This window comes from Diaphorina citri, unplaced genomic scaffold (genome assembly GCF_000475195.1).
Source record: "Diaphorina citri unplaced genomic scaffold, Diaci psyllid genome assembly version 1.1 scaffold431, whole genome shotgun sequence".
NCBI lineage: Eukaryota > Metazoa > Arthropoda > Insecta > Hemiptera > Psyllidae > Diaphorina > Diaphorina citri.
This window is the reverse complement of record NW_007377866.1, coordinates 32,082-58,649: the sequence shown is the minus strand read 5'-3', so window position 1 is coordinate 58,649 and position 26,568 is coordinate 32,082. Positions and strand designations below refer to the sequence as shown.

At 33.9% G+C, this 26,568-nt stretch overlaps 1 protein-coding gene across 1 annotated transcript; it reads right to left on the bottom strand.

Moving 5' to 3' along the window:
- Positions 1 to 482: 482 nt before the first annotated feature.
- Positions 483 to 26,568, bottom strand: LOC103508748 (prostacyclin receptor-like). The gene is made up of 5 exons (XM_008473319.3): positions 26,003 to 26,568; positions 22,922 to 23,097; positions 15,411 to 15,591; positions 2,498 to 2,718; positions 483 to 2,218 (listed from the first exon to the last, which is right to left on the bottom strand). Exons 1-5 carry the CDS (start codon positions 26,199 to 26,201, stop codon positions 1,979 to 1,981), a joined length of 1,017 nt encoding a protein of 338 aa, XP_008471541.1. The 5' UTR covers positions 26,202 to 26,568; the 3' UTR covers positions 483 to 1,978.

Below are 26,568 nucleotides of genomic sequence, written 5' to 3'. Positions count from 1 at the left end.
GTTTATGAAATATCTAGCATATTGCATACACAAAATAATTTTAAGGCGTTTACACAAAAATGTGTCCTTAGAGGCATTTAGGTAGGTACTTCAGCAAGCAAATAGGTACATAGTAGGTGTATTAATGACAGCTTGTAATTTATGACGATCAAAATTGTCCACGGGCCGGACCTCGAGAAATGTACGGTTCGGCCGCTATTTAAAGCCGAAACTCTGAAAAAGCTCAAAAAGAATTGGCAATTCTTAGGCCTTTAAATTTCAGCCAAAGTCACTCGAACTTGGCACAGAGATTAGATAAATTATATAGATCAAAAATGTCCTTGGTCCCTGTTTCTAGAAGGTACGGTTCGGCCGTTATTCCAAACCAAAGTTCCGCCATTTTGGTAGGTCCCGAAAATACCAAATTTGCCAAAGCGTGAAAATTTAGAATGAGAATTTAAAAAAGATGTCTTTTCTTTCACCAACAATGAAGAAGTCCATAATTCGGAGCATTAAAATGGGTTTATTTCAATAAATAAAGGTAAGTACATAAGTATAAATAATAGGGTATAAAAAAACGCACGTAAAATTAAAATAAAACTGTGGTTGGGCAGGAAAGACATAGGTAGAAACTATCTGAGAAACATTGAAAATTTTCCCTTAGACAAAAGGTAGGTACCTATTTATGAACGTTTAGTAGGTATCAAAAGAAAAAGTGGGAATAAGAAAAGGACGATTTTTTTCGTTTTAAAGGTTCCCAAAGGCCTCCTATAAGTAGGTATAGGTACATTTTACAGTAAAGAGGAGGTGGAATTTTCCTTTAGCTTACTTACCCCTACCTCTTCTCTCCATCTTTATTGAAGTTTTCGCACGACACCCAGATTAACTGTCTAAACAAGGCTTGAATCCTTGAAAGCAAATTTTGTTTGCATTTCTTAAGTAAAACTTGTCATTTCACAGGACTTACACATTATTCACAGGAAGGTCTGGATTATTTAAATTAAGTAGATACCTACTTAAGTTTTTGCGACATCAGGTAAGTTCTCCTTAGGTAAAGTCTAAAGTTCAGGCCTTTCTTATTTTATACTTATTATGTAAGTAGATAACAGATTCTAAAAGTTGTGTTGACATTATCTGATTACTTTGAGTTATAGGTAAATGTAAGCATCAAAAGTCGTCTTATAATAAATAGGTACCTACAATCTAACTTTATCTTACCTACCCTACCACTTTTAAAATTGATAAACTGGGAAAATTTGAGAAAATTGATAAAGCTAAATTAATTGCATAAAATAAAATCCTTCGCACCAACGGAGATTTTTATTTTTATTATTTTTTTCAGCAGAAAATATTCTTTATCTCCAGTCAAATTTCCGAAACTCGTTCTAGTACGTAAAAGTAGAAAAATAAAATAAAATTACGTGCTATGCCCATGACATGTCACATTAAAAGGATATCACAGCATAACAATTCACCACTTCACAAAATTGACCAAAAAACCTACTCTCTTCTGTATCTACCTGACTGCACTGTTCGATATTCGGCCAAAAATACGTAAATAAAATTGTCCTCATGGTAATGCAATACGAAATACAGGTAGAGAAGCGTGCCATTTTTAAATCGATCGAGAACCTTATGGACCACACTCTGCTCTAGAACCAGTGCTATTGGTATTGCTCACTGGGTAACAGAGTTTTCTTTTAAAGTCCTCCTCAAATATCTTTCTTGACAGGAACCCATTTCTTGCATAGGCACTTTACTCGCGAATAAATCGATACAACCCGGTAAATTACTTTTATATCCAATATCTACACATAGGTAATATCCAATTTTACACGGTCAACTTACCTATACATTGGTAAAAAACAATACAATCATCAAAAAGGAATTGGAGGAAAAGTTTTTTTTTTTCGAAATTACTTTCAATCCTAGGTACAGTAATATAATATGTTACAGAAGTTAAAGTTGTATATACGTATAATAAAGTTAGACATTTTCTTTACACAGGCTGGGACACAATTTCCGCATTTGTCGTTTTGATAGACGCGCTTGAACTTTTCAGACTCCTGTGAGACCAGAACTTGGATTTGGCGAAGAACTTTCTAATTTCGGGCCATCTTTGAAGGACGTATATGTAGGGATCGATGGTGAAATGAAGAGCCAAAAGGAGATCGGTACATTTAAGGATGTCTTTGGTCAGCTTGGCGTGTCTTCGAAATTGGACAAGCGGTAGGGAGACCTGAAAAATAAATAAATATGGATATGACTCAGAAACAATAAAATTAGTGGATGTGCCAAAACACGCACCTACGAGTATATTCATTTTAGGGGCTGTTGGATTTTTTTTCTTTAAAATTTAACCACATAGGTACAAATTGTATATTTGTACAAATAAAAATTGATTGATTGAATGGTTTGAGATTAGGCTAGTTTTCGAGTGACCTAATGAAAAAATTTGCACCCATATGCCAATTGGAGGACATGGTTTACTACATTATTCTATTCCATTCCTACTTACCAGTTGAGGAACCCAGCATAGAATGAACATAACGCTCAGCAAAATCATCAGCTTTCCAAACGCCAGTTCCTCCTTCGTAGCTGCATTGTACGTCAGCGAAGCATTCCTGCTGACGCGTCTTACTAGGGGATTACCTCCTCTGCCTTGGGCATCACCTTTGAAGCAGAGAGTCCGCACGACGGATAGATTAGCGATGACCATGCTAACTGTGAGCAGCATCCCTGTAAGATCAAGAACGAAAGAGTCAAAGATAGGTAGTTACGAAAGAGTCAAAGATACGTGACTGTAAAAAAATCCGTGGTTTGACAGCTTTTTGCCGGTTTTCAACTCTATTGACTAGGTACACTGTTTGAGATATCGAAAAAGTCCTAAACTCCAAACCAAACCTAAACCCCTAAAAAGTATATATTTTTATTGTTGGCACCAGAGTATTAGCGGTACATTGACAATATTTTTTAAAGACGCTTTTTGTTTTCTGATCCACAATTTAGTTTCCTTGGCTTTTTGCCGGTTTTCAACTCTATTGACTAGGTACACTGTTTGAGATATCGAAAAAGTCCTAAACTCCAAACCAAACCTAAACCCCTAAAAAGTATATATTTTTATTGTTGGCACCAGAGTATTAGCGGTACATTGACAATATTTTTTAAAGACGCTTTTTGTTTTCTGATCCACAATTTAGTTTCCTTTTGAATTTTGGTTCTTACTACTTACTAGGGTTAGGCCAGAATTGCAGAAAGATGTTCTTGAAGATTTCCAAGAAATTCCTTCGGCGCGGCGTTCACATCGCCTGGTGATGGCTATTTTCTAATGAATACAGTGGCGTAGCGTGGTCTAAATTCAAGTGGGCATTAGAGTGAACTTTTGAGTTGTATGGCCGCCATACACGCCATACATACACGCTACGCCACTGAATGAATAGTTGTCACTATAGTGACAATCCACATATCAACGTTACAAGTTTCAGGTCTTTATGTTTCAGTATGTTTCACACCTATTTAAGGTGATACAACTATATCCAGTTAATTTTGCGCCTAGGTACCAATACTGACTTGGATTTTTTTTTTTTTTTCCCCCTTTTGCCCAATTCTTGTGTTGTTTTTTTTTTTTGTTTTTTTTTTTTTTTTTTTTTTTTTTTTCAGTGTAGCATTTTAAAATTTTATCATTACTTTACTGTGGTATGGTTGGGATTGAGTCTCCATCCTCCATTTTATAGGATCATGTAATAATAACAATATAAAATATCAATTAAATTGTAATGGATACTTATTGCGTCTTGAATTGTTGTTTATTGAAAATCGATACCTACTTTTTTAATGTAATATTTTTCCAAGTATTGGTTACAGCTCTCCCTAGGTATTCCTTTCGAAACGCAATTAATAATACAGGATGTTCTAGCTTTTATATAAAAAAAAATCCATGATTTTTTAAGTGGTTTTATTAAGATTCAGAAATATCATTTAGGTATTGTCGATTTTATGTCAAACCCTTTGTTAACTCTTTGTCTCAGTTCAGTTTGCAAAATTACTTAAATCCTCCGGAAGCATACCTACCGACCTATCTCGTATAGGTAAATAATAGGGAACCCCTAAATTTCAACTTGTTTAAAAAAATTTAGACCACCGCGTATAACTTATTTTCGAGGTTCTAAGTATAATGTTTCAAACTTCATTTTTCCTTCTCTTTATCTCTTCTGGGAATTTTCTTCTTCTTTAGATTATATAATTAAGTTTGTCGTCTGTCCCCAATACACAATCCTTTGATAATTTAATCGAATGAATGATGACCCTGAAAATGCCATCAGTCACTTAATTGATAAGATCTTATAAATAGGTAATAGGTAGATACGTACTTACATTGTTTATAATGTCTAAGGGACTGTTTTCGTACCTCAAAAAAGTCCAAAAATCGCTTTTCTAATCCATAATAAAGAGAGCAGAAAAAACTTTGTCCATACTAAAAGAAATGTCTAGAATAGAATAGAATATAACTTGTTCATACTACCAGCATAGGACTGAAAAGTCCCTTTACTCTCGCAGTCTAAACAAGGTCTTATATATTTGATTGGTAATAACATTACATTTTATGGAACAATAATCAAGACCTGTTTAAATAAAAAAAAAAAAAAAAATACATTAGTCTAGGTCTAGGTAATACATTAGGTATAAAATACGAGTAGATAGGTATTATTTTCCCTTAGTCGGATATGTTACCAAATTTCTTTCTTAAGTTTTCTTCTTTTAAGAACAAAAGTGGCATTTTCATAATTTGACCATACGTATGGAGGAAAATTATTATAAGCGAAATTTTAAAGTATTTTTGTCGTATTTTTCCGAAAGGAACAAAGTTTGGTGCTCCCTTTTTTCGGACCATAAAAAAGTACCCAAATATTACACAGTTTGTTGGCATCATAAGAGGAATATGGAATAAAGTTTTAATAAAAATAAGGAAAGTAAAAATTGCCCAACAGAAAAGTCCATTTTGCTTCGTTCTTCCCCTCTTCAATTTCAACAAAATCTTTACGTTCTCTCTTTTAGTTTGAATGTTTTTATTAGTTTACACAGATGGAGAACCACATATAATAAAAATAAGGAAAGTAAAAATTGCCCAACAGAAAAGTCCATTTTGCTTCGTTCTTCCCCTCTTCAATTTCAACAAAATCTTTACGGTCTCTCTTCAGTTTGAATGTTTTTATTAGTTTACACAGATGGAGAACCACATAGAAAACCCAAAAATCTTGTGGGGGTTGATTCTGTCTTTAAACTTCAGAGGAAAATTATTCCTTGTTTTAAATCGAAAAAATCTCAAAATAAAATTTTTTCGTTATCTTCGTATTTTCAATTCAACTATGCTATCAGCTACATGATATTGTTAAGGTTACAAAGAAGAAAATATACCCCAATGAATTATGTGTCATTTTGATTAATATTACTCGTATATCAGCTTGTCCTTAAATCCCTTGGGCTTTTGAAAATCTAAAAGGACGCAAAATGAATATTAATTTTCCTATTGGAGATATGTGAAAAGATTTGTTAATATAAAAAAACTTAGTTAATAATTTTATTTATTATTAATTTCTATTATTCTCCCGATCTTTGGTAGGTATCTTATGTATTCAACTGAATAGGTCAATAGGGTTTTACTCGTACAAATAAAATACGAAACTATTGTTGCATGATTAGCACATTGCATACACAAGTTGTTTCCAGGCATTCATAAAAATGAAAACTTCTCCCTCGATACCTAGTTCTTGAGTGTTTCTCTAATTTACATTCTAATCACTGCTTTCTACATTTTAATGTATAAATGTGTAAGTAAATTTGATTGAACATGAGGAAAATCTTGGAGAAATTTTTACGTAATGGTGCGTGGGTAAAATTTTCCAAAATTCAAATTGAATGAAAACAAAGAAGCAAATTTATTGTTCTTACTCTTAAAATAACTTTTACCCCAAGTAAATCTCACCGGAAGTTTTTATCTTCCTTGTACACTTCGAGTTGACTATATTTTGTAGCTATGGATGTGAATAGGTAGGTACCTATGATGTTACATTAACTTTTTGAATCCAACCTAACTTACCTAGGTACCTGTAACTTTCAATTTTATACCTATGATGTTAGCTTCCGAAAGGTAAAAAGTGAAATGTAATCGGTCGATAGTTTGGATACTCAAATGTGTCTTCTTCTTCTCCTCCTCCTCCTTCTTCTTCTCGTCCTCCTACTTTTTTTTAATCGCTCTCTTGGTAGCTATAATCCTAATATCCGCAATAATAATAGGAAACTTTCGTAGCTTCAAAAAAAATGTTTTTACGAGTACCTACTTGCAAGTGCAGCATTAAAAGTTACCTATGAAATATACGCTCATTTCATTCACGTAGGTGGTAAAATTTCGTAAATTTTATCACCTCTCACCTTCCTCTGACAACCTACAAAATCCTCAGAGTAGGTTTTTCCTTCCCCTTATTCCGAATTAACAGGGTAATAAAATTATTTTTTGACTCTTGTGAGCCTCTTATAGGTTGTAAACATGTCTACCCACTTTTTTTCAGTGTAGCATTTTAAAATTTTATCATTACTTTACTGTGGTATGGTTGCGATTGAGTCTCCATCCTCCATTTTATAGGATCACGTAATAATAATAACAACAATATAAAATATCAATTAAATTGTAATGGATACTTATTGCGTCTTGAATTGTTGTTTATTAAAAATCGATACCTACTTTTTTAATGTAATATTTTTCCAAGTATTGGTTACAGCTCTCCCTAGGTATTCCTTTCGAAACGCAATTAATAATACAGGATGTTCTAGCTTTAATGAAAAAAAAATCCATGATTTTTTAAGTGGTTTTATTAAGATTCAGAAATACCATTTAGGTATTGTCGAGTTTATGTTAAACCCTTTGTTAACTCTTTGTCTCAGTTTGCTTTGCAAAATTATTTAAATCCTCTGGAAGCATACCTACCGACCTGTACCTATCTCGTATAGGTACATAATAGGAAACCCCTAAATTTCAACTTGTTTAAAAAAATTTAGACCACCGCGTATAACTTATTTTCGAGGTTCTAAGTATAATGTTTCAAACTTCATTTTTCCTTCTCTTTATCTCTTCTGGGAATTTTCTTCTTCTTTAGATTATATAATTAAGTGTGTCGTCTGTCCCCAATACACAATACTTTGATAATTTAATCGAATGAATGATGACCCTGAAAATGCCATCAGTCACATTGATAAGATCTTATAAATGGGTATTAGGTAGATACGTACTTACAATGTTTACGAGTATAATGTCTAAGGGACTGTTTTCGTACCTCAAAAAAGTCCAAAAATTGCTTTTCTAATCCATCATAAAGAGAGCAGAAAAAACTTTGTCCATACTAAAAGAAAATGTCTAGAATAGAATAGAATATACATACTTTGTTCATATTCATACTACCAGCATAGGACTGAAAAGTCCCTTTACTCTCGCAGTCTAAACAAGGTCTTATGTCTTATATATTTGAGGTAATAGGTAGATACGTACTTACATTGTTTATAATGTCTAAGGGACTGTTTTCGTACCTCAAAAAAGTCCAAAAATCGCTTTTCTAATCCATAATAAAGAGAGCAGAAAAAACTTTGTCCATACTAAAAGAAATGTCTAGAATAGAATAGAATATAACTTGTTCATACTACCAGCATAGGACTGAAAAGTCCCTTTACTCTCGCAGTCTAAACAAGGTCTTATATATTTGATTGGTAATAACATTACATTTTATGGAACAATAATCAAGACCTGTTTAAATTAAAAAAAAAAAAAAAAAATACATTAGTCTAGGTCTAGGTAATACATTAGGTATAAAATACGAGTAGATAGGTATTATTTTCCCTTAGTCGGATATGTTACCAAATTTCTTTCTTAAGTTTTCTTCTTTTAAGAACAAAAGTGGCATTTTCATAATTTGACCATACGTATGGAGGAAAATTATTATAAGCGAAATTTTAAAGTATTTTTGTCGTATTTTTCCGAAAGGAACAAAGTTTGGTGCTCCCTTTTTTCGGACCATAAAAAAGTACCCAAATATTACACAGTTTGTTGGCATCATAAGAGGAATATGGAATAAAGTTTTAATAAAAATAAGGAAAGTAAAAATTGCCCAACAGAAAAGTCCATTTTGCTTCGTTCTTCCCCTCTTCAATTTCAACAAAATCTTTACGTTCTCTCTTTTAGTTTGAATGTTTTTATTAGTTTACACAGATGGAGAACCACATATAAAACCCAAAAATCTTGTGGGGGTTGATTCTGTCTTTAAACTTCAGAGGAAAATTATTCCTTGTTTTAAATCGAAAAAATCTCAAAATAAAATTTTTTCGTTATCTTCGTATTTTCAATTCAACTATGCTATCAGCTACATGATATTGTTAAGGTTACAAAGAAGAAAATATACCCCAATGAATTATGTGTCATTTTGATTAATATTACTCGTATATCAGCTTGTCCTTAAATCCCTTGGGCTTTTGAAAATCTAAAAGGACGCAAAATGAATATTAATTTTCCTATTGGAGATATGTGAAAAGATTTGTTAATATAAAAAAACTTAGTTAATAATTTTATTTATTATTAATTTCTATTATTCTCCCGATCTTTGGTAGGTATCTTATGTATTCAACTGAATAGGTCAATAGGGTTTTACTCGTACAAATAAAATACGAAACTATTGTTGCATGATTAGCACATTGCATACACAAGTTGTTTCCAGGCATTCATAAAAATGAAAACTTCTCCCTCGATACCTAGTTCTTGAGTGTTTCTCTAATTTACATTCGAATCACTGCTTTCTACATTTTAATGTATAAATGTGTAAGTAAATTTGATTGAACATGAGGAAAATCTTGGAGAAATTTTTACGTAATGGTGCGTGGGTAAAATTTTCCAAAATTCAAATTGAATGAAAACAAAGAAGGAAATTTATTGTTCTTGCTCTAAAAATAACTTTTACCCCCACGTAAATCTCACCGGAAGTTTTTATCTTTCTTGTACACTTCGAGTTGACTATATTTTGTAGCTATGGATGTGAATAGGTAGGTACCTATGATGTTACATTAACTTTTTGAATCCAACCTAACTTACCTAGGTACCTGTAACTTTCAATTTTATACCTATGATGTTAGCTTCCGAAAGGTAAAAAGTGAAATGTAATCGGTCGGTAGTTTGGATACTCAAATATGTCTTCTTCTTCTTCTTCTTCTTCTCCTCCTCCTCCTCCTCCTTCTTCTTCTCTTCCTCCTACTTTTTTTTAATCGCTCTCTTGGTAGCTATAATCCTAATATCCGCAATAATAATAGGAAACTTTCGTAGCTTCAAAAAAATGTTTTTACGAGTACCTACTTGCAAGTGCAGCATTAAAGATACCTATGAAATATACGCTCATTTCATTCATTTCAATTTCGTAAATTTTATCACCTCTCACCTTCCTCTGACAACCTACAAAATCCTCAGAGTAGGTTTTTCCTTTCCCTTGGTCTGAATAAATTTCGAATTAACAGGGTAATAAAATTATTTTTTGACTCTTGTGAGCCTCTTATAGGTTGTAAACATGTCTACCCACACGTACTTTATGATGGCGTTTAATTACCTACTTGGATAATATTTACAAAAGGAAGTGGGTAACTCTCGGCGCCATTACGAAAAGAAAATTATACGAAAATTTGTGAACATTATATTCCTAGGAATTAGAAATCTAATTCTTTTCGAAAAAGTCGAGTAAAACGCTCATAAGTCTATTTTTTATAATCCTTTTATCCTTTAGCTTTTGATAAACTTCGATCATTCTCTCAAATTAAAACTTTTATTCACGAGTTTCCACTTAACTTAGTGTGAGAACTACGTGTAGTACCTACCTACAGGCATAGAGACCAACCTACCAATTTCGGATTCTCTTTTCAAGAAAATTTCCGTCTCCTCGGAGTAAAAGGTTTAATTTTTAAAGATCTTATAAGATTTTTAAAGATCTTAAAGATCTTATAAGTTATAACTTTTAGTCTCCTGCGAATACTTAGTAAATTTTCGGGATTAAAAAGTTTGACATTAATTTTGCTATAATTATATAGTACAGGGTGCTCCAACTGATAGATGTACCTACTGTAGGTTTTAATAGTTCAGTGACTGATCACCGAGAGATAGATTTTTCGGCGTTTTATGATGTTTTCCCTAAAAAAGCTAAAATATGACGTTTTAGTATGATATCATGACATTATGACGTTTGAAGGACTCTGCTGATCACCGAGAGATAGATTCAAGGTGAAAAAGGCAGATATCGAAAGTGTTTAACGGTAGGTACCTAATAATAATATTGTAATAATGTAACCTAGGTAGGTACTTAAAATAATTAATTTGAAAAAGGCAGATATCGAAAGTGTTTAACGGTAGGTACCTAATAATAATATTGTAATAATGTAACCTAGGTAGGTACTTAAAATAATAATAATTAATGTTGATCGCCAATGGGTTAAAATTGAAGTCTTTGCTTAAAAAAATTAACCATGTCAGCTAAAAATAGAAAGCAAAATTTGATGGATGAGAAACTAATGGATTAAATGTTTAATTTGTGGTAGGTTGAGAATTATCGAACTCCCTTTTTTTTTCAAGTAGGTAGGTAGGTACCAAATACTATGCTACGTATATACCTACTTCGTAGATATGTATAGGTTCCATGTTCCATTCTTTCATAATATACGATTTTTTTTACACGAGTACACACAGGCTTGAATAAAATAATTAAAAACGTCACACCCCGTCATCTTTTGTGGTAGGTCGGTGAGTACCTATCCCAACTCTTTCCATAAAAAAACACCTCGCACCTTCCTACTTGAGTAGGTAGGTACCTAATACTATGCTACGTATACCTACTTCGTAGATATGTATAGGTTCCATGTTCCATTCTTTCATAATATACGATTTTTTTTTACACGAGTACACACAGGCTTGAATAAAATAATTAGAAACGTCACACCCCGTCATCTTTTGTGGTAGGTCGGTGAGTACCTATCCCAACTCTTTCCATAAAAAAACACCTCGCACCTTCCTACTTGTCAAACATGACTTTTCAAATGAAGTGTGAAACATTTTTTTTTTTTTTTTTTTTTTTTTACATAATAGGTACACTACATAATTTATTCCAGTCCCTGGCTGCTACTAGAGAGGTAGAACATTACAGGTAGAGTGAGAGATGAGAATATTACAATGATGTTTCGTATAGAGGAAACATAAAAACATAAATTATCATATTTTGTGAAAGTCTGAAAAAAAGTTAGGTTGAATAACAAGCCAAGCGCTTTTACGATACCTACCACTGAATGAGAATTTCAGCCTGGGTTGTTTCAGTTCGTAGTTTATCTTGTTGGAAAGCCCTATCTCAATTGGAAGGGTCATTTCAACTCTCAGTGGTAACATAACCCTATCGTCTATTTAGGTTGAATAACAAGCCAAGCGCTTTTACGATACCTACCACTGAATGAGAATTTCAGCCTGGGTTGTTTCAGTTCGTAGTTTATCTCGTTGGAAAGCCCTATCTCAATTGGAAGGGTCATTTCAACTCTCAGTGGTAACATAACCCTATCGTCTACATCTCCCTACAATTTACTCTTTTGTAAGGCTGCCTCGTAAAGGGAGAAAAAGTGAGTGAAACAAGTTTCCAGCTTCATTATAAAGAAAAATTCCTGAACAAATGTCTGGAAAATTGATAACGTGCCATTCGACAGTGACAACTGCCCATAAATAAAACGAACAGTGAAAGATATGCGACTTGTAAGTGTTGTTACAAAGATCCAGCTTGGAACTGTCTTATGTTGACTCTACTCGTACGTTGGTTGGTATCATCATCTGAATTTTTAAAAAAATAAACTCAAAAATTCAGTGTTCTGAAAACCTTGTTAGATTCAAATACTTCAAAGTGTTTTCTTCTTTAGAAAGTTAGGTAGGTAGGTATAAAAGACAATTATATTTTCATCAACAACGCTTGAGTTTCATGTGGGACATGAATCCTACCGTAAGAGCGATTCTGGTGAAATTGATTCTGTACGCAAAAGGTTAAAAAATAAACTCAAAAATTCATTGTTCTGAAAACCTTGTTAGATTCAAATACTTCAAAGTGTTTTCTTCTTTAGAAAGTTAGGTAGGTAGGTAGGTAGGTAGGTATAAAAGACAATTTATTATATTTTCAAGATATTTCCCTCTTTTGTGTTCCTATCTAAAAATTATTACAATCTTTATCATCCCCGGAAACGTAAAGGAAGAAAATGAAAATTTTCAAGATGAATAGCCGGGTGTAAGTCTGAGTAAAGTCAGGATAGGTACGAAGAACAACTGCTAGATATAAGTCCTTAGGTATCTGTGTTTGGTATTCTGTTTAGTTCAAGAATTTTATTTTTCCATTTGTTGAAGTTATTTCGAAGTTAAAGTCTGAGTAAAGTCAGGATAGGTACGAAGAACAACTGCTAGATATAAGTCCTTAGGTATCTGTGTTTGGTATTCTGTTTAGTTCAAGCATTTTTCCATTTGTTGAAGTTATTTCGAAGAAATCCTTTATTAGATAGTAACTTTACGTATTTTTCGAGCTTTATCTATTTTTCACTCTAAACATTATAAGTACAAAGTCTAATATTCTTCTCGGATTATTTTTTCTGATTTCCTTTATTAGGTAATATTTTCTTCCGTTATCTTTCTTCGTATCAAAATTTCATCAAGTTTTTCGAGTTTTCTACTTACACAGCTTTCTATGTATCATACCTATTTTGAAGTTTCCCCATTGTTTCTCTAGATTTCATTTATAAAAATAGTGAAAACTTCGAGACATTCAAGTTCTCTCGAGTTTTTCTCTCACTATCGTCCAGCTTTTTACTTGTAACATTGACAACTTGAAGCTTTTAAAGAAATGAAAACTATGAGGATAAGAAAAGTAAAAATAAATGAAGGTCATTTTCCATTCCATCCATTGTCAAACAGTATAAGTTGAAGATCGAGTTTTTCTCTCACTATCGTCCAGCTTTTTACTTGTAACATTGACAACTTGAAGCTTTTAAAGAAATGAAAACTATGAGGATAAGGAAAGTAAAAATAAATGAAGGTCATTTTCCATTCCATCCATTGTCAAACAGTATAAGTTGAAGCCGGAGAAAATCTTACTCAGAGCTCAGCTTTTAGAAAACCCAAGCACGAAATCGGAAATTCAAATTAGATTCAAATTTCTATTCAACCTTTTTCCGGATAGATCTCAAGTCCCCTGGGTACAATAGTTTGACACCACACCCACTGAAGCGTATGTAAATTTTCTGTTTTACCTGAATAGGTTAGGTACCTGTTACCTGTAGGTGTTCAATTGTTCATAGCCATTTTAGTACTCTATCTAATACAAGGTTAACAGGAAAACTAGAAGTAGAAGTAAAGAGGAAGAAAAGAGAAGTAGAAGAAAAGAAGTGGAAAAAATGAAACAAGCTGGGCCCGTCCCTGCGGGAATTTTTTTAGCCCGTAGTTTATTCGATGGTGATTAGAGAAAATTTTCCGGATAGATCTCAAGTCCCCTGGGTACAATAGTTTGACACCACACCCACTGAAGCGTATGTAAATTTTCTGTTTTACCTGAATAAGTTAAGTATACCTGTTACCTGTAGGTGTTCTGTTCAATCGTTCATAGCCATTTTAGTACTCTATCTAATACAAGGTTAACAGGAAAACTAGAAGTAGAAGTAGAGAGGAAGAAAAGAGAAGTAAAAGTAGAAGAAAAGAAGTGGAAAAGATGAAACAAGCTGGGCCCGTCCCTCCGGGAATTTTCCAGCCCGTAGTTTATTCAATCGTGATTAAAGAAAATCAGTACCTATGTACCTACCCATCCATTTATTGGCCTTGCTCGGCGTAGCTTTTGTAGCTTAACATAGATGACGCTGAAACCGGTCTTAAATTATCGGCTGAATCAAAAACTTTCTCGCTTTGAGTTCATAGATCGTCGCGACAAATTTCAAGATCAGAGCTCATTTGTGTGAGAAAATGTGAAATTTTTTGTCTTTTTGGTTTACTGGACAAAATTTGCATACCCAGTCAAGTAATAGTCAGGCTGGACGTTGCTTACCTCCAGTATATCAATGTAGACTAGTTCAGGTTGTATGGTAGTCTCTCTATATCCATACAGAGATATACTGACTGGTGTGTTCAGGTTGGAAGTGAGGTTGTATTTATCCCAAGTTATTTTAATTTCCTCTGGGTAGCGCTCGTGTACGGCGTCCGTCTCGAAGTAAATACGCTCAGTGGCCGTGGCAGGGGTTTCTGAAGAGAATAGAATAGAACAGATCAGAACAGAATAGAATATTTCATTATGTTACTACCTATTTTGCCCCGTTCTTCCCTAAGGAGGATCACTTTGCACTATCAGTAAGAACTAGCAGGGATAGCACATTGAATGCACAATGCACCAGTTCTCAATGCCAATGGATCACTAAAGTTATGCAACGTTGTGCGTTGTCGGTATGAGGATGACTAACATAAATATGGGTTATCACGTAATCTTGGCTTTTCTCGGCCGGGCTGAGGTTCATGTGAGGAGGCGGTTGATCGAATTTATTATTATTGTTGTTTTGATTTGATTTTTTTTTTTTTTTTTTTTTATTTCCATGTAGGTAATGATTTAAAATCAAGACCAGAGCCCGTTCTGCCTTTATTACCTTTATTCAATATGTATTTTTCTTTCTTCTCATTTATTGGCCTTCCTCGGCGTAGCTTGACACAGGTGACGCTAAAACTGGTCTTAAATTATCGACTCAAGTGTTATCTAAAACTTTCTCGCTTTGAGTTCATAGGTCGTCGCGACAAATTTCAAGATCAGAGCTCAATTGTGTGAGAAAATGTGAAAATTTTTGGCTTTTTGGTTTACTGGACAAAATTTGCACCACCATTTTCGTGTTCCTGGTAAAAAGACCTTAAATTTGATATATAGGTCGACCAGGTTTGGATAAGTCCTTCTATGGGGACAAACAGAGTGACAGACAGACGACACCGAAGCGAATACAATAGCCCGTCCACTATACCTTTTTTATTACTATCGTAATAATAAAGGAAGGACGGGCTAAAAAGGAAAACGTTATTTTCAGACGAAGCTAATAATTTCGACTCTTCTTCTTCCTTTCTTCCTCCCTCCCTCCTCTCTTTTTTTATCTCTTTTCCACTTTCTCCCTCCTTTATTCTTCTCATTTCTTGTTAAATTTCAAATTTCCATATAATGAAAGGTCAGTATGATTAAAGGCAATATGTTGAGCTGTGTCCACACATAGTCGACGCCGTCGATCGACGTCGACTGAAACTGTACACTGCCTCGACAACATCAGCTCTTCACCTCGTCGATTGACGGTGTCGACTATGTGTAGACACAGTTTGACGTTTGACTCACCAAAGCTGAAGTACAAATATGCATAGGCAATGTCTTTGGGTAGTTCTGCTTCTTTGTATCTCTTGCAGGTGTTACAAGGTCCCCAGTAAAGGCCAAATCCAAACAGCGGCAGACTGACTAGAAACACCACGATTGCCCAGAGTCCAAATATGCAGAATTTGATGTGTTTTACTGTGACATGCTGAAAAAAGAAACACCAACGTTCATTGTAGCTTCATGATTGATTTTAAGGTCAGCATCCAATTCTAATGCATAAGAACTCTAAATAAATAAATGGGGGGGGGGGAAGGACACCGCACCTCGGTGCGAAGGGCATCAAATTGTTACAGCACCTTAAAAAAAAAATAATAATAAAAAAAAAGTTCTCAAAAAAGCTATCCATATGATTCCTGTGAGAAGTGTTAAAGGGATTTCTATTCAGAGTTTCTAAGGAGAAAAATCGGAATTATTTCGGCTTTAGGGATACACGAAACACAATAAACCACTGGAGATTGTCCCGAGGGATATGTAGAAATACTTGGGAAAAAAGTATAAACAAATTTGTAGGCAGGTGTCTATTCAATTTTCAAAGGGAATTTTAAACCCACAGCAAATTTGTTTTCACATACCTAATTTATCTGAGATTAAAAGGCAATAAGGAACATGATTTAGGACATCAAATGCTCGCAAAGATATCTAAAATGTAGGTCACGTCCTTTTCTTATCTAAATTTTCTTCAACTTGCTCACATTTTACATGAAAATATGCTGTCTCCTTCTGAAACATACTGGCCTAATTGAGTAACTTATAATATGATAAAATTCGAAGCTGGATGCATTAAATCACGCTTTTTCACAGTTTTCTCAAGTTTCTTCTTTTAAAACATAAATAAAACAGGGTTGAATGGTAGAGATTGCCCTGGGCAAGATTTTAGATAACACTTCAGTCGATCATTTAAGACCGGTTTTAGCGTCACCTATGTTAAGCTACGCCGAGAAAGGCCAATAAATGGATGGATGACTTAAACATTATACAAAAAATCAAATCGAGAATGATAATAAACTGAATATTAAACAAATTAGGTAGGTACAAAGGTATTCTTTAACCATGATCGAATAAACCACCGGCTAAAAAATTCCCGGAGGGACGGGCCCTGCTTGTTCACAGTTTTCTCAAGTTTCTTCTTTTAAAACATAAATAAAACAGGGTTGAATGGTAGAGATTGCCCTAGGCAATGATTTTGACCTTTGATTGTAATTTCTTGTACCTATTTGTGTACAATAAATTATGTAAAACCATAATCAGTTCTTGTTCTTCCCCGCCTTTTCCCGTATTCAGACGGAGTCAGCGTTTTTCGTCAGCCTCTCAATCAGTCCTAGCTAGGGTGATTGCTTTGGGCTGACATTTGGTTTTGGTTATAATTGTGTTTGGGGGAAACTATGTACATAGGTATAACCAATAAAGAGTCTAAATAAATAAGTATAGGCATACATGAAACTCATACTTGTAGGTTAAAGTATTTCTCTACAGTAGGTAAGTACTATTTTTGATAGACATGTATAATCCCATCCTCTCCGATGTGTAAATTAAAATAGCTGCCAATGTGACATTGAAATGTACATGTATAGCAAGTAGACAATCAATCAATGATTCAATGAGCTGATAGACATGTATAATCCCATCCTCTCCGATGTGTAAATTAAAATAGCTGCCAATGTGACATTGAAATGTACATGTATAGCAAGTAGGCAATCAATCAATGATTCAATGAGTGCCTTATAGTTCATTACACGTCTATTGCAAAGCCTATAACGAAAATTTACCGGATGTGAATTCAAACAGTGCCTTCTATGTAGAATTTTCAATGAATGAATTTGGATACTGGACTTCCTTGTTAAACTCCTATTAATAGCCATGCGCTTTTTGGTTGTACCAGCATAATATGTATAAGTACAAATGGATGATGGTTATAATAAATACACAAACATAGTATAATATGAATAATAATGCTTTTATTTAGACTATTTTAGGGTATCGAATGTTTCGAGGGAGGTCGAGTAGGTAGTCCCATGATTTCAATAGTTTAATGCATCTACCTAACTGGTATGTTTAGGTGTGGGATCCCAGAAGACCCATTTTCTATGTAAATTTTGTAAATTCCCATTTATTGTGTAATAAATGGGACGTGTGTCTCTGTGTCTCGTAAGATTTTGTATTACGAAAAAAAAGAGGAAAAAAACACGTAGGTAGGTACTTAATTATTGAATGGACTAGAAAAACTGACTGTGGTACTTAGTTGATATTAAAGAAAGAATAAGGAGAGGGAGGATTTGATTTAATGTACGTTTGCCTAATGGTGGATGTGCCAAAAATACAATGAGGAATAAGCATTATTAGTGGATGTGTCAAATTTTCTGGATTAGGTAAATCAATTCAATTTAATTAACGGCCCATTACCGAATATTCACCAACAGTATTGTAAAAAAAAAGTCGTTTCTAGTGGTTTTAGAAGTAAATGTGAGAATTCCACAATTAGTTATAAAACTACTCGGTTGAATTTTGGACTCTGAATTTTATGGACAAAACCTAGACCGCAGCATAACTGTGGTATGCGAATTTACCATAATGTGATTAACTCCTGTCGACTTGTCCAAATGTCCACTTCGATAATTTTATTTCTGAATTTGATTTACGATACCTATGAGACATGCTAATAGACAATAGCTATGCTATGAGTAGTGGCGTATCCGGTGTCACCAGGAGTCCAATGTTCTGCGTTATAGCATGTCATCTCATAGTAGGCGCAAGTGTCCTTCATCAGATGGATGATTATTATTAACCTGTCATGCCGCCACTGGTGTGGTAACTCAGCTAAGTTAATAAGTTAATTATTTGTCCCGATGAAGTTGGGAGCAACCCATTACCTAGCATTGGGCCAAAAAATGTTGTTGAAATTTTAAAATTCCCTCCTTAAATATAGTAATCGAACCCGGACTTTTAGCTTGATAATTTATTATAATATAGGGAGGCACTCATTTTTGGCTTCATACTAGCTACAGGGGTAGCTTGAATCTTTCAATAAAAAAACTTATTTGAAACTTTTCCTTCTCATTTTTCCACAGTTTTGCTTTTCCAACGAAACTTATTTCGAACTTTTTCTACTTTTTCGCCTCATTTCTATAGGCACATTTAACTTATTCCCCGTTTGTTGTCCTCAGTAATATCGTCACTGATCGAAGAACTTCGCAGGACAACATACCTCAACATCTTTATTATAATGCACACACATGTTGGCAAAATATTTCTCTCGAAGACGTGTTGAAATTTTAAAACTAATAAATTGACCACTGTGTATGGTTAAGACGTACGCCTATTATAATAATTAATAACAAATACTATTAGGTCCAGGAAGTGTACGTCTCCAATTTCATCAGGACAGTGGATAAACTTGCAATCCTTAACTGAACAGAACTATACTCGTGTTATTGAACAATGGATTTGCGAAGTTTATCCCCAATAAGTTTTTAGGTTTATCGTACTTTAGTCTTTATCAGCAGTAAAGGTGTACATTTAGCTTTAATATTTCGATTGCAAATATGTATTTCAATGGGTTACTTCTGGTGTTCTCGTGTTGACCCAGCACCTAAATGGGAAGTATTGTCTCTTCTCGCCCAGCTAATGAGGGGCATATTACGGTATGGGCATGCTACGACATAGGACACAGACCACATGCTTCTAATGTAGCAGTTGTTTCATTGCTACGAAATAAAAACGGCGGTGAACACACTAATCTTCTTAAAAAAAGTAGGTAGGTACACTGCTCTTAATAATTTTCTTCATAATAGTGTTGAAATGGCCGTATGACTCGAAATATAAGTAGGTACAAGACGACAAGAAAGCAGGAGCGTAAATTATGTCCAAAGCTTTTTGGGTTGGAATGGGTGAACAGCCAAGATGGGACGTGAAAACAGGGATATGGAACGTGACTCCATGCCACTTGGGTTTTCTAGTCACCATAAACTCATTTTTCATCGTGTTTACATCCGTGAATTTATCTATGAAAGTAGGTAGGTATACAATTAAAAGAGATCTATAGATACCTATTATATATTATATACCTACCTACCCCGTGAATTTATCTATAAAAGTAGGTGGGTATACAATTAAAAGAGATTCATTTATGTCCAAAGCTTTTTGGGTTGGAATGGGTGAACAGCCAAGATGGGACGTGAAAACAGGGATATGGAACGTGACTCCATGCCACTTACGTTTTCTAGTCACCATAAACTCATTTTTCATCGTGTTTACATCCGTGAATTTATCTATAAAAGTAGGGAGGTATACAATTAAAAGAGATTCATAGATACCTATCATTCCTATCATAGGTACCTACTTCACATTCCAATGTTTTGAAAACTTCGAAAAAACTTTTAAAAGTAGGTATCTATCAGTTCAACAACCTTTTGAAATTTATCTTTCCCTTCCTTTATCAGATTCCATTCAAAGAGTTGACAGGAAGATTCTCAAATTTTAGTTAAAGTTTGAGAAATATTATTTTCTATCGAAAATGTTGAAGGTCGTTTAGCCGGTCAAAAGCCGATAGCCAGCATCTTTGACGAGTTCTGATGGTTTAAACTGATTTAATCGTACTCTACCCTAGATTACAGGGTTTGTGGTATAAGGTCATCACAGGTGATTTCGTGTAGAAGAACAATAAATTAATTTAAAGGCATTTCACAATAAAGAACGTTTTATCAAAAGACCTTTGCACGGTAGATTTAATCAGGACTCCATTATGCCCTTTAGGTGCAATGGCCAAGTGTAGGTCTCGCTAATATTGTTATTTGCTAGGTAGGTGTAGGTACCAACCACCCACAATATTTTTTCTCTCTTTTAAATGTTGATAGAACTGTCACATTTTATATGTAATTTTTTATCTATATTTAATTTCAACCAGCCCCTTCACTATTATAAGATACTTGGAAAATTAATGAACTAGAAAATAGCTCTCATAAAATTTTCTTAAGCTGAAGATTTTAGTTTAAATATCAGTAGATTAAGACCTTTGCACGGTAGATTTAATCAGGATTCTATTATAATAGCTAATACAGAAAATCCTCATTGTTATGTAGGTAGTTATATACCTATTCTATAATCTACATAATATCTTATACGAAATAGCGGAAAGAAACATGGGGAAGGTCGTAAGAAAGAAAATTTTAATTATTAACAAATAATTAAAAAAGCGAGAAGAAAGGAAGCTCTAAAATTCATTAACGCCTTTTTTTGAGCAAAGTGAAAGTAGCTTTGGTATAGTTTCAAAATGTAATTACACCGTTTTTGTACATCAACCGCTTTGTAGGGGTTCCTTAGTAGGGGTACGAGTACAATATCAGATTGCTTACGTAAGCCACATCAGAGGGTGTCGTTTTATGCAACTTTTAATGGCTTTTAAATTCTACAAGCCAAAAGCTAATTGGTGGAAATATTTTCAAATTGCTATCAAAATAGCTCCTGTTATATTTTCATTTATAAATAGAAGTCTCTTTTTTTTCAAGCTAACGCTAAAAATAACATTCGCCGTGTATAGGGTGTAGGTAGCCGCTATGAGGGTTTATTAGGGAAATATTGGGACCCGAATTTATTTTATAGCGATAAAATTTACCTAGCATTTGGAAATTTACGTTTATAAGAAAGCTTAAGGTAACCTAGCAAGAGATTAAGGGGATTATTGTATATTTCCAATAAAAAAAATGTAAAAATGGGGTATTATCCCGTGAAATTAAAAAAAAAAAAAACATTGAGGGAAAAAAAAAGAAATACTCTAAAAGGGAACAACCACGGTACCTTTTGATAGAAGAACGGTTTGGTCAGAGCCAAACAATCTTTCAACAGCCGATGACAATGGCAACACATCCCGAACCCAGACCCAAAAAATCCTCCAGGATACTTTGACCCGACAAAACCAAATGTTCGTGGTGAATTTCTGGAGGTAGGTAGAGCTTCATGTACATGAGAGTCATCATTCCTGTAAACAGAAATTAATCCATTTCAGATTCCTTTAAAAACACCACGAGTGTGTGTATACCCCTAACCATGTGAAAAAAAAAAGAAGCATTTACCAAACTATCTTTTGGCCCATCTGATCATGGGGACAAAAGTTCCTTTGTCTCTCTCTTAACCTGGCTTAGAAAATTTGGGTATTTTTGACACATCCACTAAAAATTTAATGATAGTAGACTCTCATATATCTTTTTTTTTGTTACTCGTAGGTACATTCCTCAATTCAATTTAGGGCAGAGCCAATACTCACCGAAATATTTTATGATAGTAACCTTCATTAAGAATGGAAATTTCAGCAGATTTTACAGTTCTTCCTTCCCATAGGAAATAATGCGAAAAAGATCCCTCGTAAGCCATGGATCCCAAAAAAAGACCTGAGTACCAGGATGATTATGATTTCCTCCATCCACTGCCTAAAACCCAAAAAAAAAAAAAAAAAAAAAAAAAAAAAAAAAACAAGGAACATATAAATTCCTATCCTAGACAGGAAAATTAAAGCTGGATTGGAATTCACGTTTCGAGTGACGAATGTAAAATTTCACGCAAGACGGCCCTTTTCGTTTTCGTTTTAATTATAAAGCTTGGAATATTGCCGAAAATCGTGTAGAATGAAAAAAAGTTAAGATCTTGTAAAAGGTTTTTAATTTATATATGTTAACTGACCGAAGTTTAAAGTAGGGCGGAATAAGGACTATGAGATGAAAAAGAAAGAAAAATCGCCATTTTTAAGATGATGATATCTGTTATTATCATCTTTTTCTTTCTCGTTGTTTGGAATGTATATTGGGTAGAAGAAAAGTTTACGACTATTATTCCTTTTATTGTTGTTGTATTACCTACTTTCTTTTTGAGAGAAAGAGACCAATCCTTATTTTACGTACGAGTATTTCAATAAAAAAAGGACTTTTATCTAAAGACAATAAAGAGAGTGGTCTATACAGGTGGATTTAATGATTTAGCATTTCTTTTTTCCTCCATGTAGCCTGATAAGCTCCAAGAGATAGGAAGAAAGAATGGTAGGTAGGTACCTTAAATTGAATTTTCTAAAAGGAAATACCGTTTTCAGCTATAGCGACAAAACGGTTAGAGATATTGTAAAAGTTGGGGTAAAAGAACACTCAAATAAGCATTATTCAATAGGATAAGAAAAGTCGTGTGATGTTCACACCAGGTTTTTTTTTATTATTTAAACAGGTTCTTGATATTTTTCCCTAAAATGTAAAATTTCCCTTTCCTCTCCCTTTACTATTCTATATATTGGACCGAATTTATTTTTATAGCGATAAAATTATCCTAGCATTTGAAATTTACGTTTATAGATAGCTTAGGTACCTAGCAAGAGATATTAAGGGATTATTGTATATTTCCAATAAAAAAAATGTAAAAATGGGATTATTCCCGTGAATTAAAAAAAAAAAAGACATTGAGGAAGAAAAGAAAGAATACTCTAAAAGGGAACAACCACGTACCTTTTGATAGAAGAACGGTTTGGTCAGAGCCAAACATCTTTCAACAGCCATGACAATGGCAACACATCCCGAACCCAGACCAAAAATCCTCCAGGATACTTTGACCCGACAAAACCAAATGTTCGTGTGAATTTCTGGAGGTAGGTAGAGCTTCATGTACATGAGAGTCATCATTCCTGTAACACAAGAATAATCATTTCAGATTCCTTTAAAACACACGAGTGTGTATACCTACATGTGAAAAAAAAAGAAGCATTTACCAAACTATCTTTTGGCCCATCTGATGAGGGACAAAAGTTCCTTTGTCTCTCTCTTAACCTGGCTTAGAAAAGAGGACCAACGGATTTTTTCTTTTTCTTCTACGACTTCTAGATACCGAGATAAATCGATTTAAAAAATACCGGTAAATACCGGCATACGCTCCCGTAGGCGATGAAAAAAAAAAAAAAAAAAAAAAAAAAAAAAAAAAAAAAAAAAACAAGGAACAAGGAACATATAAATTCCTATCCTAGACAGGAAAATTAAAGCTGGATTGGAATTCACGTTTCGAGTGACGAATGAAAAATTTCACGCAAGACGGCCCTTTTCGTTTTAATTATAAAGCTTGGAATATTGCCGAAAATCGTGTAGAATGAAAAAAAAAGTTAAGATCTTGTAAAAGGTTTTTTATTTATATATGTTAACTGACCGAAGTTTAAAGTAGGGCGGAATAAGGACTATGAGATGAAAAAGAAAGAAAAATCGCCATTTTTAAGATGATATTATCATCTTTTTCTTTCTCGTTGTTTGGAATGTATATTGGGTAGAAGAAAAGTTTACGACTATTATTCCTATTATTGTTGTTGTATTACCTACTTTCTTTTTGAGAGAAAGAGACCAATCCTTATTTTACGTACGAGTATTTCAATATAAAAAAAGGACTTTTATCCAAAGACAATAAAAAGAGTGGTCTATACAGGTGGATTTAATGATTTGGCATTTCTTTTATCCTTCATTTAGCCTGATGAGCTCTAAGAGATAGGAAGAAAGAATGGTAGGTAGGTACCTTAAATTGAATTTTCTAAAAGGAAATAACAATTCAGAATAGGTACTAAAGGTAATCTCGGTTCGGAAAAGGTACCTATAATAAAGGGAATTTAGCTAAAAAGAAAATGTCGTAATTCCTAGGTACAAAACCAAGGTAATCTCCGCTGGAGTGGTTTCAATCCATTGCCCCACATGAAGGGGCTGAACTGCTGAAGGTTAATCGCTTCTATAAAATAAAGAAGTGGGTTGGGGGGGGGGGGGAAATGTCATATCAAGTATTTCGTTGGTACTTCTACAATCTACATCCCATTTTTTCCTGAAAAATATTTTTTGAATTTGTCAGAGCTTTCTTCTTTATTAGAAAAGTTTGTTGAAATATGAAAGCAAAATATTCGGAGTAAGGGGAGCTTGCTTTCTAGAGGTTTTTTTTGTGGTTTGTTAAGAACTCGTGTCCATTTTTTTTTCTTCTTTTATTTATTTTTATAAATTTTATAATTATATAAAATAAGGATTTTTTTATTATTAGATGACTCAAATAATGGCATACCCATAACTCAAGGCCCTCGAGAAACACTTCTCAATGTACCTCATGTGGAACAATCAGACGTCTCAATGTTCCTTGTCTGAATGTTCCGTTTTGACACTGCATCAAAACAAAAAAAAAAAAATCAATAAAATTCACCAACACGGTACTTAGATTTTAAAAACGGACAAATACATTGTTTCATATATTAAAACCAGTAAAGTCTGAATGTACCGCATGTCTGATTGTACCGCAGGCTCCCCGATACAATGTCCTTTTTATGTACATTCTTAATTATTAGGTATGTATTTTAGGTATTATCATGATTTAGAAATTGATAACAGTAAGTTTGCCTATATTTTTAAAACCATTTAGAATTAGGTAAAATCTATTTTTTTCTTTTGTGATAAAGTGATAAGAGACTAACTTGATAAGTCATACATCACAATCCGTTGAATAATGTAGGCAGGTACCTCCTACATACCTATTGTATGAAGTAGGTAGGTATAGGTCTTAACTTATTGAATAAGCAACAATGTTAGTAATTGCGGGTAAAATAGATGTGTTTTTGTATTTATAGGTAGTGATTTCAGGTCGATTGGGAATTTGGGACCTACCCTTGTGCTATCCTATAGTTTTCACGATTTTACACAATACAGAACTTAAATAAATAATAAAAAAAAAGATATGTCCAAAGTGGGGTCTTTCGCCTGCTTCGGTATAAATTAAATAATAATCCTAGGCCTACGAGTCTTTAGGCCGGCCGCGCCAGCCTAAATACTCATATTGTTTGTACTACTACAAGTAATACCACTTTCTAACCACCTGACTGATAGTAATATAAATTAAATAATAATCCTAGGCCTACGAGTCTTTAGGCCGGCCGCGCCAGCCTAAATACTCATATTGTTTGTACTACTACAAGTACCACTTTCTAACCACCTGACTGATAGTACCTTTACAATCGCCCTGTAAGGCAGCGTAGTGCGTTATTTGTCGTCTTATCACAAAACAAGACATATAGGAGCTATGTAGGTAACAAACGTAAACAGACCTTTCCAAAATAGACCTTTTGAATAGGTGATAATGATGCGTTTGGTCTTACGTATGCTTACGCGAACTTATGTTATTGTTAACCTCAAGCTAATGAAAATTCTATGATTTCTATGCTCAATAGGCTAATACATATTGAAAACCAGCTAAAACCAATAAGGGCGCCGAAAATTACCCATCAGTAATGATGGGCTAAAGGACAACTGGTCTGGTTTGAGTTAGGTTTGAACACGGGTAATTGACCGAGGTGAATTGAGTTTAGAAATGACGATTAGGCATTTAATATGTTTGTTTGTTAAGCTATAACGTAAGGTCAGTCCGATTGTGACGAAATATTGTAAAAATGTTTAACGCGTAAAATTGATTTGTTGCTTGTTTTTCTTCAAGAGCTTAGGGGAGTTTCTGAGGAAGGTCTACAGTAAATTAAGAAAAATGCAGGCAAAAGAAAATACATAAACAGATGGAAATGAAATACCTACCGAGTCCAGCAGCTAGATCATTACTAGCCAAACATCGTAGCATCAGTCTGTGTTTTGCATTGTACGGCTTGGATTTTCTAGGACACAAAAAAGATAACGCTAATAGATTTCCGAAAATGCCCAGCAAATAATTGACTGTAAGAATAACTTGATAAGTTGTAGGTAACGTAGTGGGTGTATTACTCACTGTACAGTTCATTATGGCTGAGTTTATTCATTCATAAACACATTCCCAACTAAAACACTTTTATTTTCCTTTTATTTTACGAAATTTTTATTTTCCTCCGAAAAACGTAATTTTTTTCCTCCTAATTCCCGTTTTTTTAAAATCGTATCATTTTTCACTGAACCCGTAGAACGCGTGTTCCTGGACAATGTGTGACTGATCCTTGAATTTTTCTTCTCTTGTCTTTGCTATCAGTCTCGTCTTTATCATGCGCGAAGAATGTCAACTTACAACCGGAAGAAATTATTGTGAATCGACTAGAGCTTCTGAATTTTGATGTCCAATTTTAATTTGGTTAGCCCCTTACACACCTTCGATTGAGCCTGTGCCGTTTTCTTTG